This window comes from Dendrobium catenatum, unplaced genomic scaffold, assembly GCF_001605985.2.
Source record: "Dendrobium catenatum unplaced genomic scaffold, ASM160598v2 original_scaffold_202637, whole genome shotgun sequence".
Lineage (NCBI taxonomy): Eukaryota > Viridiplantae > Streptophyta > Magnoliopsida > Asparagales > Orchidaceae > Dendrobium > Dendrobium catenatum.
The window spans coordinates 239511-257196 of record NW_021521052.1 but is presented as its reverse complement, the minus strand read 5'-3'; the positions used below and the strand labels follow the sequence as shown (position 1 = coordinate 257196).

Here is a 17686-nt window from a genome sequence, read left to right as displayed (position 1 = left end):
TATCGTCGGCCGACGGACGAATCCAACGAGCCCAAGATCGCGAATCCTAACATCTCTAAGGCCTCAAATGCCTTACTAAACGCGTACATGATGTGGGTTCAATATGGCCGTATCATTGCAACCATCTGCCATTTACCCTTATCTCTCACCTTTATACGGGCATTGCCACTCCAGAAATCTATATAATAGAGCTCCGCTCTCCTCTTGAAAAGAGGGGGGAAAGCCTAAGGAAAGAGAGAGAGATCGGAGATCGCTCTTGCTTCTTGCCTCCAAAATCAAGACCACCGTTTTTTTTTTGTGTTTTTTTTTTTTTCCGGATTTTTTCACCTTTTTTTTACCACCTATGCTATCGTTGCTCCATCGGTACCATTAGCTCTGATGCTCTGTTGCTCCGCGTTTAATCCACTACTTGTTTACTCCTCACTCCTCGTGTACAGTCCACTTGATGCCCCTCTTCTCACCGGTACCACACCTGACGTCCTTTGCTCTCGCTCGGACTCACCATTTGTTGTCCCTCACCTTTCCCGCTGACCATCCACTTTGAGGCCCTCATCTTCTCATCCTGACCTATTGTTTCCGTTCCTTAAAGCTGTTCCTCCCCTAGAACATCCATAGCCCAGACTTCCCTCGGCACCACCACTTAAGCCTTGCTCACCTCGCCTCGACATTTTACCACTTTTGTGCCCTCACTCCTCTTGACCTTGTATTTCACGCTCTGACTGCTTTTATTCCTTGCCGTTTCCGATACATCACTTGAGCCTCCATACCTCCACCGGTACCTATTCTCATTGTATGCCTTTATCTTTCCGTTTTCCGACTTTTTATCTTCATCGCTCCTTGATTCCTGTTCTCCCCAGACAACACCTTGCTGGCCCTCACCTCCACTCGTTACCATTCTTCTCGCTCTAATCATCGTGCTCATGCCGGGATAATCACTATGAGGCCGACTTCGGTTTCCGGTTACTTTTACTACTGAGGCCTTTGAGCTCTCCAGTCTTCATTCATCTTTTAATTCCTCTTTTCTTCTCCCCAGAAAAAAGATATACATCCTTTTGAAACTTTATCAGGTGGATTCTTTCGACCTCTTCCACACAGGTTAACGTCGTCGAGCAAAGGCTCCGACATACAACCTCGAAAAGGTCTTACATCCTTGGTGGATTCTCTCGACCTCTTCCATACAAGTTAACGTCGTCGAGCAAAGGCTCCGACATACAACCTCGGAAAAGTCTTACATCTTTTGTGGATTCTCCCAACCTCTTTCACACAGGTTAACGTCGTCGAGCAAAGGCTCCGACATACAACCTCGGAAAGGTCTTACATCCTTGGTGGATTCTCCCGACCTCTTCCACACAGGTTAACGTCGCCGAGCAAAGGCTCTGACATACAACTTCGGAAAGGTCCTACATCCTTGGTGGATTATCTCGATCTTTTCCATACAGGTTAACGTCATCGGGGAAATGCTCTGATATATAACCTTGGATAGGTCCTACATCATTGGTGGATCCAATATCGGTTAATATTATCGAGCAAAGGCTCTGACAAACAACCTCGGATAGATTATACATCCTTGGTTAACGTCACCAGAATGTCATCAATGGACTTCCATCGGACTTCTGCTCAAAGTTAAATTTATACCTAATGTTGAATTTCCTCCTGTCACTGAACTTTTGCCTTGCAGGACTTTCGACGGACTAATACCCGACGCCGGACTTCTTCCTACCATTAGACTAATACCTGTCGTCGGACTTCTGCTCGTCGAAGAACTTTCGTCGGTCTTCTACCCGACAGTACTTCTACTCAACGCTGGACTTCTCCCCGTCGTCGGACTTCTGCTAGTCAGCGGACTTCTACTCGTCGTCGGACTTCTGCTCGTTGACGAATTTTCATCGGTCTTCTACCCGAAAGTACTTCTACGCGGCGTCGGACTTCTCCCTGTTGTTGGACTTCTGCTCATCAGCGAACTTCTACCTGTCAACGGACTACTGCCCGTCGATGGATTTTCATCGGTCTTCTGCCCAAGGCCATACTTCTGCCCGACGTCGGACTTCTGCCCGTCGTCAAACTTTTATCGGGTTTCAGCACGTTGTCAGACTTTTGTCCAACGTCAAGCTTCTTTCTGTTGCCGGAATTCTATCTAGCATACATTTTATCAGACTTCTGCTTGACGCAGAGCTTTCTCCCGTCATTGGACTTCTACACGATGCCAGAATTCTCCCTGTCGTTGGACTTTCGTTGGGATTCTGCTAGACGCAGAGCTTCCTCCCATCATTGGACTTCTACCCCTCAATGGACTTTCGTCGATCTTCTACCCGACGTTGTACTTCTACCCGACGTCGGACTTCTCCCTGTCGTCGGACTTCTACTTGCCATCGGACTTCTACTCGTCGTCGGACTTCTGCCCGTCGATAGACTTTCGTCGGTCTTCTACCCGGCGTCGAACTTCTGTGTGTCGTCGGACTACTAACCGTCGTCATACTTTTACCCGTCGATGGACTTTCATCGGTCTTTTACCCGATTCAGTGCTTCTACCTGACGTCGGACTTTTGTCTGCCGTCGGACTACTACCTGTCAACGGACTACTATATGTCGAAGGACTTTCATCGGTCTTCTACCCGATTCAGCACCTCTACCTGACATCAGACTTCTGTCTGCCATCGTACTACTACCTATCAACGGACTACTGCCCGTCGATGGACTTTCGTCGGCCTTCTACCCGACTCAGTGCTTCTACCCGATGTTGGACTTTTGCCTACCGTCGGACTACTACTTGTCGACAGACTATTACCCGTCAATGGACTTTCATTGGTCTTTTACCCGATTCAGTGCTTCTACCTGACGTCAGACTTCTGTCTGTCGTCGGACTACTACCTGTCGACGGATTACTGCCTATCGAAGGACTTTCATCGGTCTTCTACCCGATTCAGTGCTTCTACCCAACATCGGACTTCTGTCTTCCGTCGGACTACTATCTGTCGATGAACTACTGCCTGTAGGCGAACTTTGGTCTGACATATACCCGACACCAGACTTACGCCCGTCGTTAGACTTACGCCCGTCATCGGACTTCCAATCTCCTTCGCTCATCGACAACCGTTATTCCAATCTACGTCGACGACTATGATCCTTACTACCTCCTTCGCCGACAACGGTCCTTGCAACTTCCTCTGCCAAATACTGTCCTTATGACCTTCTTCTCCAACTATGGTTCTCCCCGACCTCCGGTGTGAACCAACTACGAATCTCTCTTGGTTGTGGGATCTCTCACAAGAAAAAAGGGTCTCTTCAACTCAGTGAGGGGCCCTAGAATTGCACAAGGGATATCGTCTGCACAAGACCAGGGGAAAGCCTCACCTTTAGGAGAAGGAGAAAGAAAAAAGGGTATCTTCAACTCAGTGAGGTGCCCTAGAATTGCACAAGGGATACCGCCTGCACAAGACCAGGGGAAGGCCTCAGCTTGAGGAGGAGGAAGAAAAAAGGGTCTCTTCAACTCAAGGAGGGACCCTGCTGATTGGACAATGGAATGTCCAAGGCAGAGGAAGCCTCTACGAAGAGAGAAGGAGAGAAGCGATCTTCTCGCAAAGAGGGGCACCTGCATTGGACAATGAAATTGTCCAAGGGCAGGGGAAGGCCTCTACTGAGAGAAGAGGGGAAAGGGAAGGGTGCAAGGATTAAGGCCCATATGAAGGGGTCTATTTATAGCTAGAGAGGAAGTTATGGAGAGAAAAATTAAAAATAAAAAATTTCCCCTCTCCCCTCTCTCGCTCTTCCCTCTCCCACTTTCTCTCTCTCTCCCTTTTCCAAAAAAAAAAAAAAACCTCCACAGCAAAAAAAAAATAATAGTTATGGTGGGCGGTTTCAGCCAACCACCCACCGTGCGGGTTTAAGAAACCGCCTAAATGCGGTTCTTAAAAAAAAAAAAAAAAACCGCTTAAACTTGGCACCGGTAAAACCGGCTGCCTTAACCCGTGCGCCAAACGGCGCGCGTGTTTCAGCGCCCGGCGGCAGCGCTGCAGCCAGACGGCGGCCGCCAGTTCGGCCGTCTACACTGACTGGCTCTGTTTCGAGCCCGGACGCCCAATGCGACATTTTTTGGGTCTCCGGGACATGTTTTTCGACATTCCGGATCTCAATTTTGACACTTTCGGGACTTCAACAGGACCTCTATGATCAATGTTTGAGCAAGAATTTAATTTCTGGAACATTAAACTTTTCTTGCGACTCGGTCAATATGAAGGTCAAACACATATATTTTCGAATTTCTGGAGCGTCAAAGTCCGAAAATAAGGGGGCAACTGATACGTCGTCCAAAAAATTATCTATATCCGCACGAATCTCGATGCAAAATAAAGTTGAACTTCAAAAACTAATTCGGAGACCATCTGAAACTCCGATTACAGCCAAACTTACAGTCGAAACTGAGCGTCTCCGGAATGCGAACCCAACGACACAAAATTCAACTCGAATCGCCCAAATGGGTCCGCAATCATGGGACCCTAAGCGCTGTGGAAGAATTCAACCTCAATTTGAGATACCAAACGGTCTCCGATTTTAACGAGCTTATACTCTAATCGAACGGCTCGACGAGACGAATCCAACGAGCCCAAGATCGCCGAATTCCGACATCTCTAAGGCCTCCAAATGCCTTACAAACGGTCCATGATCAAGGGGTTCAATATCGGCCGTTCATCCAACCACTCATCATTTACCCTTGATCTCTCACCTATTTACGGGGCATGCCACTCCAGAAATCTATAAATAGAGCTCCCTCTCCTCTTGAAAAGAGGGGGGAAGCCTAAGGAAAAGAGAGAGAGATCGGAGATCGCTCTTGCTTCCTTGCCTCCTCGACCACCGCCGGACTTCCGCCGGACCACCACCTGACGTCGTTGCTCCGTCGGACCACCGCCTGACGCCGTTGCTCCGCCGGACCACCACTTCAGGCCCTCACCTCCGCCGGACCACCACTTGAGCCCCTCATCTCCACCGGACCACCACCTGACGTCGTTGCTCCGCCGGACCACCACTTGAGGCCCTCACCTTCGCCGGACCACCACTTGAAGCCCTCATCTCCACCGGACCACCGCCTAACGCCGTTGCTCCGCCAGAACATCACATGAGGCCCAAACTTCCGCCGTACCACCACTTAAGGCCCTCACCTCCGCCGGACAACCACCTGAGGCCCTCACTTCCGCTGGACAACCGCCTGACGCTGTTGCTCCGCCGAACCATCACTTGAGGCCCTCACCTCCACCGGACCACCACTTGAGGCCCTCATCTCCGCCGAATCATCGCCTGACGTCGTTTCTCCGCCAGACAACCACCTGAGGCCCTCACCTCCGCTGGACCACCGCCTAACGCCGTTGCTCCGCCGGAACATCACATGAGGCCCAGACTTCCGCCGGACCACTACTTGAGGCCTTGAGCTCCACCAGACCATCACCTGATGCCCACATTTCTCCCAGAATACTGCCGACTACGGTCCCTCCGACCTCCGTCGCCTATTACGGTCACTCTGACCTCCATCACAGGACAACGGTCTTTCAGACCACAATCTCCTGTCGACTACGGTCCACCCGACCTCCGTCGCCTACTACGGTCACTCCGACCTCCATCACAGGACAACGGTCTTTCTGACCACAATCTCCTGTCGACTACGGTCCTCTGACCTTCGCCGCCTATTACGGTCACTCCGACTTCCATCACAAGACAATGGTCTTTCAGATCCAGGTCTCCTGCCAACAACGGTCTTTCAGACCCTTGTCTCCTGCCAACTACGGTCCACTTGATCTCCGTCGCATACTACGGTCACTCCGACCTCCATCACAGGACAACGATCTTTCTGACCCCGGTCTCCTGCCGACTACGGTCCACCCGACCTCCGTCGCCTACTATGGTCACTCCGACCTCCATCACAGGACAACGGTCTTTCCGACCCCAATCTCCTGCCGACTACGGTCCTTCTGACCTCCGTCGCCTACTATGAACCGTCCGACCTCCATCAACAGACAACAGTCTTTATGATCCCGGTCTCCTGCCGACTACGGTCCTTCCGACCTCCGTCGCCTACTATGGTCCTTCCGACCTCTATTAACAAACAACGGTCTTTCTAACCTCGGTCTCCTGCTGACTACGGTCCTTCCGACCAAACAAGCATGTATATATAACTCCTACCATGTAATGCAATATATATGATGTATATTTGCTACATCAATACAAGGCCTTCTCCAAAGGAATGGCCTCATTTGTAATCGACTGCAATACTAGTGGATTCATTCAAGCTGGGCCAGGCCCCATGGTTTTTTCCCTTTTTCAGGGGTTTTCCACGTAAAAACTCTAGTGTCTCTTATGAATGTTTCACCCTCTCTCTTATCTGCTTGTGTGCTGGATCTTCGTACAATGCTAAGACGTTAAACCATATATTTCTCTACCGCCGCGAATATTCCAGGACGCAACAATTATGCTTTGAAATCGATTTACAACTTTCATAGCTCCATTGGTTAATTATGCAACAGTAACACAGTACTGTTGTTTAAATATATAATGCAATCCAGAAGAATCAATTTAGAGAAGTTAAATCTGAGAATTGAAAAGCTGCATCACATGCACGATGCAAATTAATAAAAATATAAGAAAAAGGAACATTCAACTTGATTGCACATGTCAAAATGGAAAGAGGGACGTCTATATATAAGGACTTGAATGGAGGGGTATATATAAAATTCTATGATTGGGGATTTTCATTTGATACTATGCATCTAGCATTGACAATTGGTGCACTGTGCAGACTCTACCGATTCATTATACGGAAAAATATAAGGCAAAGATACAAGGTAAAATTTTTTGTAATGTCTGAGATGGAAGCAAATTAATGGTACACAATGCTCACACCTGCAAATATTTGAAAAGCCACGATGGCCATGATATTGGACAGGCTTCCACAATTGCATAAACATATACAACAAAAAGGATAGAAGACAATGCATGAGCATTGTTGTAACAAGCGAAGAAAGAAATTCCTGACCATGTCTGAAGCAAATGCTTCAAATCAAATGCAAGACAACATCCATATGACGGACAAAGCAGAACATTATCCTTCGTTATCAAATAAGAGTTGGTATCCTTCATTATCACATCAGAAATGGCTGCTAAGCGCATCAAATGAAAGCCAAAAGCATTCAAACACATAATCCTGAGCTAGCTGGCATATATCTTGCTTTGCTAGAGAGGCAATCAAGATGAAATCACATAAGAAAAAGTCGTTGGAAAAACCTCAATATGTGCAACTATATCAGCAGCTGTCACCCTCGAACCTTCCTCATCTTTTTTTATGATCCATTGATAGAGTTTTTCCTGCAGTAGGTAACTTGTTAAAGAAAACATTGAAATACTAATAAAATTGACTCGATAAAAAAAAAACAAAATAGAAAAGCAAGGAGAAGTTCAGAGACAAATAATTTGCAAGGGCTCTGCTTGTAGCATCCTACTACAGACTGCAGATGTCTCGCATGAAAGAAATAAGGCATTGAAATGATGAGGTTGAGATTTGGTATAGGCTTGTAACAAGAAAGAACAAACCATGACCACAAGGTGCCTACACACACTATCCTAGTTAATAAAAATTAGAGGGCAGTTTCGGGTGGAACACCTATTTGCCAAATTAAGCCTAATATAGTAATGGTTAACAAGCCATCAATCCTAAAACATGGGCGTATTGATAAATGTCACTAAAAAAATACTAAGAACTCAATTCTCTTTATATTTGTGGAGAATATAAGAATTGTACACTCACATATACCTTTTCAAGTATTTAATACATAGCTAGAAGGTCATAATAGGTGAATTCATATCTCATGGACCTCAATAATGAAGACTCGCCAAAATGTCACCAACACCCAATTCGATAAAATAGAAGTCGCCTCCAACAAGAAAGCCAGCAATTCACACGAACCACTCAAATCAAGATTGGCCAACCAGTGAGAACCACTGGCCAAATCCATTCGCAATCAACTAGGGCAGAGTGCCATAATGACGATCACTTGTCAAGCTATGAGGAAGGACCTTCTCTTAAGAGGGTTCCAGCTCGCCTCACCACACTTAGCTAACTATAAAGTAGACTACACCGCAAATTGAATAGACTCGCCTCCCACATAAAAGCAATCCTGGGACTCTAACAAAAAAGTCACGACTGACTTCAAAGGACTCATCAGCTACAATCTTCTTAACTCAACCCTTGTCAGCAGACTCAACCAAATGCACTTACCCATGGCCACTCAGCATAAGGGGATTCACCTCAAGACAGAGGGGTAAAAGTTAAAGACAACCATTCATTAGGCCTATCAGAGCCTGATACGTGTTCAAGACAGACTGTACTAGGGGCTATTTAATGTTGTGCATTCTATTTCTATTCAATGCATTCTTTCCTACAACTCTAGGATCCGTATAAATAAAGTGTGAACAGTAATATTTTTTTATTTTTGGCAATGAATAAAGAGAAACTTAAGCTAATAAAACATTTTCCAAGGAAATTTACCCTTCTCTTTAAATTCTCACTACAAGTTCTCAGGTCATATCCCACTAAGATTGCCTATAAAACAAGTAGTGAAGAAGTTGCTTGATGTTGACTTAATTAGAGAAGTTCAATATCCTGATTGGATCTCTAATATAGTAATGGTGCAAAAGGCGATTATAAAGAGAGAATGTGTGTTGACTTCACTAACCTCAACTAAACATGCCCAAAAAATGGCTACCCGCTCCCTGAGATAAACTCATTGGTCGACTGGACAGCTGGTTTCTCAGTGATGAGCTTCTTGGATGTGTTCACTGACAATCATGAAATATGGGCCACTGTGAGAAGACCTTCATTTTAGGGAAAGACTCATACTGTTATAAGGTGATGCCGTTTGGATCAAAGAATGAAGGGCAGACATATAGACAATGTCTTCAAAGATCAGATGTTTTCGCCATGTTTGTCCGTAGATGATATTCAACCTTACCAACATGTGAGCCCTAAGGATACAAATGAGAACCTATGTGAGAATGAAGAGAAAGTGATGAGAAAACTCTATAGAAAGTAATCCACTAGCTCAAATATCTATACCACAAACATCAAAAGATGACAAAAGATCCAAAATACTCCTCTTTACCCTTTATTTACAAGTATCTAAGGATTGAGGGAAAGACTACATCAATGAAGAAATAAAAAATACATAAGATATGACTCTCCATATAAAATGCCTCGAACACGTGTTACATCTTGACGGGCTTGAAGAATGACTACTCATAATCCCATGGTGCCGAGAGCTTGAGGGTGAATAGGTGTGGTTGAATCTGCTGGCCAATACTAAATCACGAGGGTTGTAGCTGAATGGAGTTTTAAAGTTATCGGTACCTTTTGGTGGAGCTCTGAAACCTAAAAGTAGGAAGCGAGTGCATTTATGTTGTAAGGATAATGTAGATGCCCCTAATGCTAGAAATTCGCCCCAATTCAGCTACAACCGTCCCATAAATTTTAGCCAATTAGCAGTCTATGGCTATTCAACGTGTTGAGAATTGACCTTTTAGGACCTTCCCCATCATCCATCAGCCAAACTAAATTCATATTGTTGGTGATTACCAACTTTACCAAATGGATAAAAGCTAAGGCACTAGCCAAGATGACCTCTACTATTATTAAGAGCTTCGTATGGACATACATTATCTAGGAGTGGTGGCCGATGCCAACTTCAATGAATGTGACTTTGGCGAGTGGAGGAGAGGAACCAAAAAAGCTTGGAGATGGTACTTGTCCATTTGGAGGAGCTCCAAGCATAGCTCATGTTAAGACAGGAAGAAGAAAAGATGAGGATGGTCAAGTATTACAATACTCATGCCAAGAAGAAGTCTTTCCACTGAGGTAACAGTTCTAAAAAATTAGATGCAATCGCATGCCATTCAATATTGGGCAAACTACGGTCGACTTGGGAAGGTCATTACATCATTTAAAGGCAACTTAGCCTAGGAGTATACCAGCCATAGACTCACTCGGGAAAGAAGGTGCAAAGAAAGTGAAATGTTGATGACGTAAAACTCCTAAAACCTTGAGGGAGTTTCAACTGCATCCAACAATATGAAAACACTAATAATAAAGACTTTTTTTTTATTTTTGCATTTTATATTTATATTTTTCTCATAATCTCTACATCAACGAGTTACTAAGCAAGTGAGTTTGCAATTACAAACATACCCCAAACAAGAATAATGCACGGAGAACTCACCCCTTATAGAAAAGAAAATGGACAAGGAACTCACATGCCACCCCAAGCCTAAGTTATGTGCTCACCCAGCCACAATGAATGCCAGATCAAATGCTGGAGGAACTCACGTAAGCGAGTTGAGTGATTAGGAATTAAGAAACTAATTCTCATACGCCAAGCCACAAGCTGGTCAGCTCGTTTTCATTGGTGAGTACAATGAAACCTAGATTAAATCTTTGAGCATAAATGACTTGGGCATAAAATATCTGAAGCTGAATGACTGAGATAGAAACCTACAAAGTTCTTATCAAAGTTCAAGTTAAAGAGCAATTCAGACTACTTCTTATAGGCGAGTTGAGACCCTCAAACATAAAGGCCTGCGAGAGAGCCAAAAAACCCAAGAGAAAAAAAAATATCTTCCCAATGAAGTCAGCTCTCTATTTCTTGTCGTGTCACCCTAACAAATTGCACAGAAATTTGGTGAAGAGATAATGAGATTGCTTCTTAAAATCTTCTTTAAAGAGAGAGAGAGAGAGAGAGAGAGAGAGGGAAAAAGAAGAAAGAAAAAATCATTTTTATACTGTTATACACTTGTCGAATGTAGTAATTAACATTTAGAAATTAGTACTTCATAATAACTCACCTCACTACTTGTAGGAAAAAATCATTCATTAGTCTAGCCCTATAGGCCCACTCCCGCAATAAAAAAGACTATGTGGTTGCCCCCGTAAATACTAAAAGTTTGGCGTAAGACGAGGCCCACCCTAGGCAACAGCACACCAACTATATATCACATGTGAAACTCACTAAATGGCGAGTCCCAATCATACTGGCTTCTCTTCATGAAAAGGGATTATCTTTCATCCAAAGAGCTTACTTGTCGATTGCAAAGTTTGTTAAGCATGAGTCACTCATTTTGGATTGTTGAATCCAAGACTTATTGTATTTCAAAGAGTAAAAAGTTTGGTCAACCTAACTTGCTTGGTCATTACCGACGAGTTCCCTATCTACCGAATTAAGTTTTGCCAATATGTTATTATTCGGTTCTTGAAATAAGAGCCAAGTTCTTTAGTATTTAGATGTATTTTATTATTCTTATTCCATTCATGTCATATATTTATGATAAGTACTATGATGCTCTCAAAGAGCTAAGTTATCTAATTATTCAGTTATTACCGAGTTTGTCACTTAGGACAATTTCCTGGTCATATTTTGGCAAGTGTCAATGCAACCACAAGTTATTCCTGATGGACCATCATCAGACCCAATTCCTACACTACTAGAGCTCATTATCCTACGAATAATCGACACAAATTAAACCACATGAATTTTGAAACATGAAAAATTTTATGTAAAAGTGTAGATATGTTGCGACTATGCCGAGGGTCCAAGGGGGCGTTGCCCCCTGGCGGGGTTCGACCTGCCCGGTCAGGGGCAGCGCCCTTGGAACAAATTTTGATAGTAAGAATTGTTTTAAAGCTTTTTCAAGCTTCTCGGTGCCACTAGGTACCATTGGGTACCCCTCTGTACCAAGCACTACCGAGCGGTATCTAGTTCCGGTACCAAGCAGTACCGAGTTCCGTTATCGAGCGGTACCGAGTTCCGGTACAGCTCGGTATAGAGAGGAACTGAGTACCGAGCAGTACCGAGTACCGAACGGTACCGAGTTCTGATACCTAGCCTACGATTATGTTGACCTCTGTGTAAAGCACAAAAGAAACAAAAAAAATCAGATCAAACCTCGTATCCACGAAACCGGCCGAAATCCAATTGTTCGGCGCCGTCTGCGGCATGTCCCGAAAATATTGCGCACTTCCTGCATAAATCCCGCGACAACTCCTCGATCGTCGCCTTGTTCGTGTCTTTAAATAATGAGCAAATGAGGCCTCGCTGCTCACTAGATCCCGAGCTCTCCCACTGCTTACGCGAAATCTTCCCACTCCCGCAATCTCTTCTTCGATCGGAACTCTTGTTCGAAGCCTCTCCGACCTCCACATCCGATCGGACTCCTCCACCGCTCGGTCCTTAATCCTTTGGCACACACACATCCGATCGGACTCCTCCACCGCTCGGTCCTTAATCCTTTGGAGAGAGAGAGAGAGAGAGAGAGAGAGAGAGAGGAAGAAGGCAATGATTTAAATGAGTGCATTTTTCAACAATCTCTTCCTCATACGAGAGAGTCCTCCAAATTAGCTATCATTGCCTCTCAAACAAAAATATTTCAATAATATAAAATTTCATGCACCAATAACAATACCAAAAACAATAGAAACTATAAACACAGAACAATTCATTACATTCGAACCATCAGCTTCAATACTAGCTTGCTCGTCAACACTTAATCTAATTCAAATCATTAGTTTTAAACACCATTTCTTAGGAAACTGGAAATTGAGGAGGACGACAGAGTTGTGAAACAAATATATCAATCATAGACATCATAATAATGAAAATCTAAAAGTGTGTTCTTGTCAAAAGAACATAAAATGAACTATAAATTGCACCGTATTTTCATTATATTCCATGTTAAAAATATCTTTGATGTTAATTCTATTGAGAATGGTTGTGTTATTTAATATTTTTTACTTCCACTTTAGGTTTGACTAATTGTTGCAAATATCTCAATTGAATTAGCATCATGAATACTCATGATTTCAGCTTTTGAGGCCTGCAAGGATTTCAGAAATTTTCCACAAGCAGATTTCTCCTAAATGTTTTCTGTTTATCAAGATTAGAAATAGTCCCAAGAGCTTAAATTTCATTTTCCATAGTTAGATTCATGTAGTTTTCTTTCTATTACAGTAGATTTCCTTTAGATAATTTTATAAAAACATGTATTTAACATGAGTTGCTGGAGACTAGAGAGCCTAAATGAGAATGGGTTGTGTTTCTTCATCATTTTGACTTCTACTATATATTTGATTAATTGTTGCTATAGTTTATGTCAAACATATATATGATGCTTATCCTGTTAAGAATGGGTTATGCCCTTCAATATTTTGACTTCCACGTCAGGTTTGATTAATTGTTGCAAATGTCTATATTCATCAACATCATGAATAGTCATGATTTCAACATTTAAGGATTTCTGAATTTTTCAATATTCAGATTTCTCCTAAATGTTGTGCTTATTGAGATTAGCAACAGTCCCAGGAGCTTAAATTCCATTGGATTCATGCAGTTTTTCTTTAACAAGACAAGAAATTTCACTAAACAATCTTGTAACAATCTATGTTTAACATGATTTGTTAGTCCCCTGAGAGTCTAAATTCCGTTCGATTGCAATAGACAGATCTCTTAAAAAAAGCTAATGCAACAATGTCAGATAATATTGTTTCATGATTTGCTAAAATTTGAGCTTCCTAATTAAATCATTACTGCAACAGATGTCCGGGTAAACTATATGTAGGTTTGCTGTTAATTCCACCAAGGCTAGCCCATTTCCCAGATTGTGAAACACAAATATGGAAGTTAACATACTAAATAAAAAAACAAAAACATTTTGAAACATAAATCATGGTATATAAGAAATTAAATATTATAGTTGCACTAGAGAGCCCTTTTATTACTTTATCATTAATATGAGTTATTATATGTTCCTAAGATTTCATTATTTAGCAATGATTATTCTAGCCAAAGTCATGAAGTTTGTTAACAATTTATTAGTTCGTTAACAGTTTGTTAGCAATTTGTTGGTAGTTTGTCATCAAACATATGAGAATTATCATCATCTAATGACACTTTATGGCATGAATAAAATTCTTAATAAAGATGTGGAGACTAATAAAGGTATATAGGATCTTGATGGTGAAGGTAGCAACTTAATAGGTGTCATCATAGAGTGGCAGTAGAGGGGTTATGTGAGTAGTAGTGAAAAGGAAATTCAGGATTTAGACAAATTTGATGCAAAAACTTCTTTAGCTATGAAAGGGAAAATATTTCTTAGACGAAAAGGATGAGAAACTATAGATCAAAGTTTAGGATTTTAGGAAACTAGTTATGGTTTTATGCAGTAGTTAAGGAGTTGTGATATTTTTAATCCAACTTCTCATAATAGAAAATTATCCCCCTGTATTAATCTTTTAACTAGGAAATCTTATATTTATTAGGAAGTTGAATCCCTAAGAAGTTATGAGGCATGTGAGAGAATATATAGGAGAGTTTTAAAGAGATTGAACATGTCATGAAGTAGAAATGATCTTTCTTTATTAGATTTAAATGAGAATTTGACTTTTAACAAGACACAATGGAGAAAAAGGATTCATGTAGCCGACCCCGCATAGTGGGACAAAGGCTTGATGATGCTGTTGTTGTTGTTGTTGAAATAAGCAAATGTTAGAAGAATATCAGCTCTGATATCGCTCAATTACGACAGTGAATAATGCAAGCTTGTCTTCATATACACTATGGTTATTGTGAGCTCTATATTTTTCCCTGGAATTATTGATTTAAATATTTACCTTAAAATATGCCAGTCATAAATGAAATATGCTTGATGAAGACATGATTAAAACAACAATGATACAGACCTCATTCCATCTCAAAAGATTTGAAATGATATCAAGTGTAAACTAGGGTAAGGTGGAAATTGAAGCATGGATCATTATTATGTACAATAACAGGTTCGCAGCAAACATGTCCATGCCACAATCCTTAAATGTTAGAATTACCTTAAGCTGAATTATATGAGAAAATCGAAGATGATTTTGAAATCTCATCAATTAAGAATCACCACAATCAGCATACCAAAAGCACAATATTGCATTCAAAAACAATAGAAAGACCAACGGATATATAGTATACAAGCCTCCATCAATACGTGAAAAACGGGCAACACGTATTAGACAACAATGCTTATCTTCAGTATTAGGGCATTCTACAAACTAAAGTGCTTCATCCAAAGTCAAAGAAAGTTTCAGATTATATAACTACTCATGCCGCACAGATGAATATTGAACGCTTAAGCAAAAGTGGCAGATAAGCAAACACGAACATAAAAAAGGAATAAAAGATCTATGAACTGTCCCCTGCAGTCCAAAAGGAAGAGTTAAATCTAAGCAGTTGCATAATTATTTGAACGAAATGGGTTAAAGGGATACCTCTTCAAGAATCAACATACATTACGTGCCTATTTCAACAATTAAAGGATGGAGTTCTCCTCTATTACAAAATACTATTAAAAAATAACATGCAAGTTAGGTATTTAAAAGAACTACATCGGTTCTAACTACCAGCAGTTGAAATTTACAAAATTTCAAGGAAATGTTCATAGATCGATTAAAGCATCAAAGGAAAGAAAGAAAGGAGAGGTAGGGACGAACCAGAGCCTGGCGCTCACCGGCCTGAAAAGCGACCTTTTGGTGATTCATGGCATGGGTGTAGAGTTGAGAAAGCGAGTTGGCAGCGCTGCAGAAGGTCGAGTAAAGCGTACGATCAGCCTCGTCGAGAGGCGTTGCATCCGATTTCCTCTTCCTCGTCATCAATCCGATTGTATAATGACACCCGCCAAACCCTGGATAGGAGAGCAAAGAGAAACTTGTAATCCAAAATTCCAGAAGAACGGAATTGTCTGTTTAAATAACTACTAAGAGACAAACGATATCCACTAGACAGCCCAGCTGAGCAAGTGGGATTTCTCTGTGGCCCTGCCCGAATGCAAGACCTGGAGTTTGCCTGCAACAAAGCCATGCGCTACGTAACTTGATGTAAAGGCCAACCAGAAAAAGGTCACCATAGTATTTATTTTTATTATTATTATTATTATTTGTAAAGATCATCAAAATATAAATATTAAGAATTTTGATATCTCAGTCATTTTTTTTTAAATATTACTAAAAGCTTATTTAAAATAAAATTATTCCTGATATATTTATGTATTGCGTATTGATGCTCGTCCCAAAAGAAATTGGTTCGATTCTTATTTAAATATGATTTGAATCCGGGTTCAAACATTTTCTTGGCCTCCTTTAAACCTTGATTGGAAAACATTGCAAGAAACTTCAAACCTTGTTGGGAAGGGTTTGGGTGATGGATTGTTTGGAAAGACATCCTGAGTGATGGAGGTTGATTAGGAAAGCATTGTGGACTCAAGGTGTGTGAAGGAGCTCAATGGGGAAGGCAACAATGGCAAAACGTGCTTGCGAGGAGAAGAATTTGGACACCAATACTCATTGAGAAGGAACCACAATACCAACAGCATGATGAAGATCGTTGGGAAAGGCAATGAATGGAGTGACTATGTGTGAGGAGAATAGGAGTTCTCATGCAAACCCTATTGGGAAAAAGTATCACAAGATCACGACATATGATGAGTTCATTGGGGAAGAAGACGATGAGTTTACACAATAGAGCTCATCAAGGATAGAATCTCATGACCGATGAAGAACAACAAAGTTTTAGCAAAGGCTCGAACCATCGTTCAAACCAATATTCAAATTTGAATATGTTCAAACTAATTTATTTTTTAACATACTTTAACAAGTAGTTGTCAAATACTAGAGCATTAACTTTATCTAAAATGATGTATTTTCTCAAGAAAATAATTAGTGGATATATTTATCTAAATATGTAGGAATATAAAGTAAAATTTCACAAAAATAGAATAAATTAATATGCTTATGTGCTAGAAAGCTCATAATAATAGAGTAATATTTAACATCTTAACTTTACATGAATATCCCGCACACAGAACAATAAAATAAATATATGGCGCGTCAAAATTTTAATGTGAAAATTTTGGCAAGAAAAAAAATCATAGGGCTTGACTTATATGAATGATCCAATATATAAATAAAGATTATAATAACTTGTAATTCTCCTCTATCAAAGACAATGTTATAAAGTACAGATCTTCTATTGATGTAGTAGTAAATGCTACAGAAAAAATGGTGGATGATAATTATGACCAATGGCACGCAATTGAGTTGTTATGGTTAAGAGAAAAAAATTAAACTGTGATAGTCGGATGGTGATTATTTGATGATGGTAGTCAGACGATAGTAGATGGGTGACTGTGGTCAAATGATAGCCATCACATTGTGAATATGCAACATCAGTAGGTTGAATATAGTTGGATAATAGAAATTGTGAATGTGGTCGTAAAAATTAAACATCAAATGAGCTCTAGACTACTTCAAATATATAAGAGTTATCCAATTTCATCTCCAAGTCTCTTTCAAGTGGAGAAAGAGAGTATATTTATAATTTTTGGATAAGCATCTATGAAAGTTCGTGAGAGTTATTAAACCCTAAAGAACTAGTCCTGAGACTAACTAAGAGGGGGCGAATTAGTGATTTTAAGACTTCTTTAAACACAAAAAAAATCTCCATTTTTAAAACTTTTTTAATATCTGAAAATAGATAATTTTATCACTTGATGCGAAAGCAAAATAGTTTTACAATAACAAAAAATCTGAGATTTTCAACCATGCAGTTATCACAAAAATAAATGCAAAAAA

The 17686-nt window shown here is 41.2% G+C and overlaps 1 protein-coding gene across 5 annotated transcripts in view; it reads right to left on the bottom strand.

Annotated features, from left to right (window-relative positions):
* LOC110095812 overlaps window positions 1–15968 on the bottom strand; it is a 38510-nt gene extending 22542 nt beyond the window's left edge. Inside the window, exons 1-3 of one of the 5 annotated variants that reach the window (XM_020821506.2) lie at window positions 15827–15968; window positions 15551–15741; window positions 7267–7347 (exon numbers count right to left, since the gene is read on the bottom strand). In XM_020821506.2, the coding sequence (XP_020677165.1) occupies window positions 7267–7347; window positions 15551–15741; window positions 15827–15917 (363 nt within the window). In that variant the 5' untranslated portion in view covers window positions 15918–15968. Of the gene's footprint in view, window positions 1–7266; window positions 7348–15550; window positions 15742–15814 lie in introns of all 5 variants that reach the window. The other 4 variants (XM_020821512.2, XM_020821511.2, XM_020821510.2 and 1 more) reach the window with 4 other exon arrangements.
* Window positions 15969–17686: the final 1718 nt, after the last annotated feature.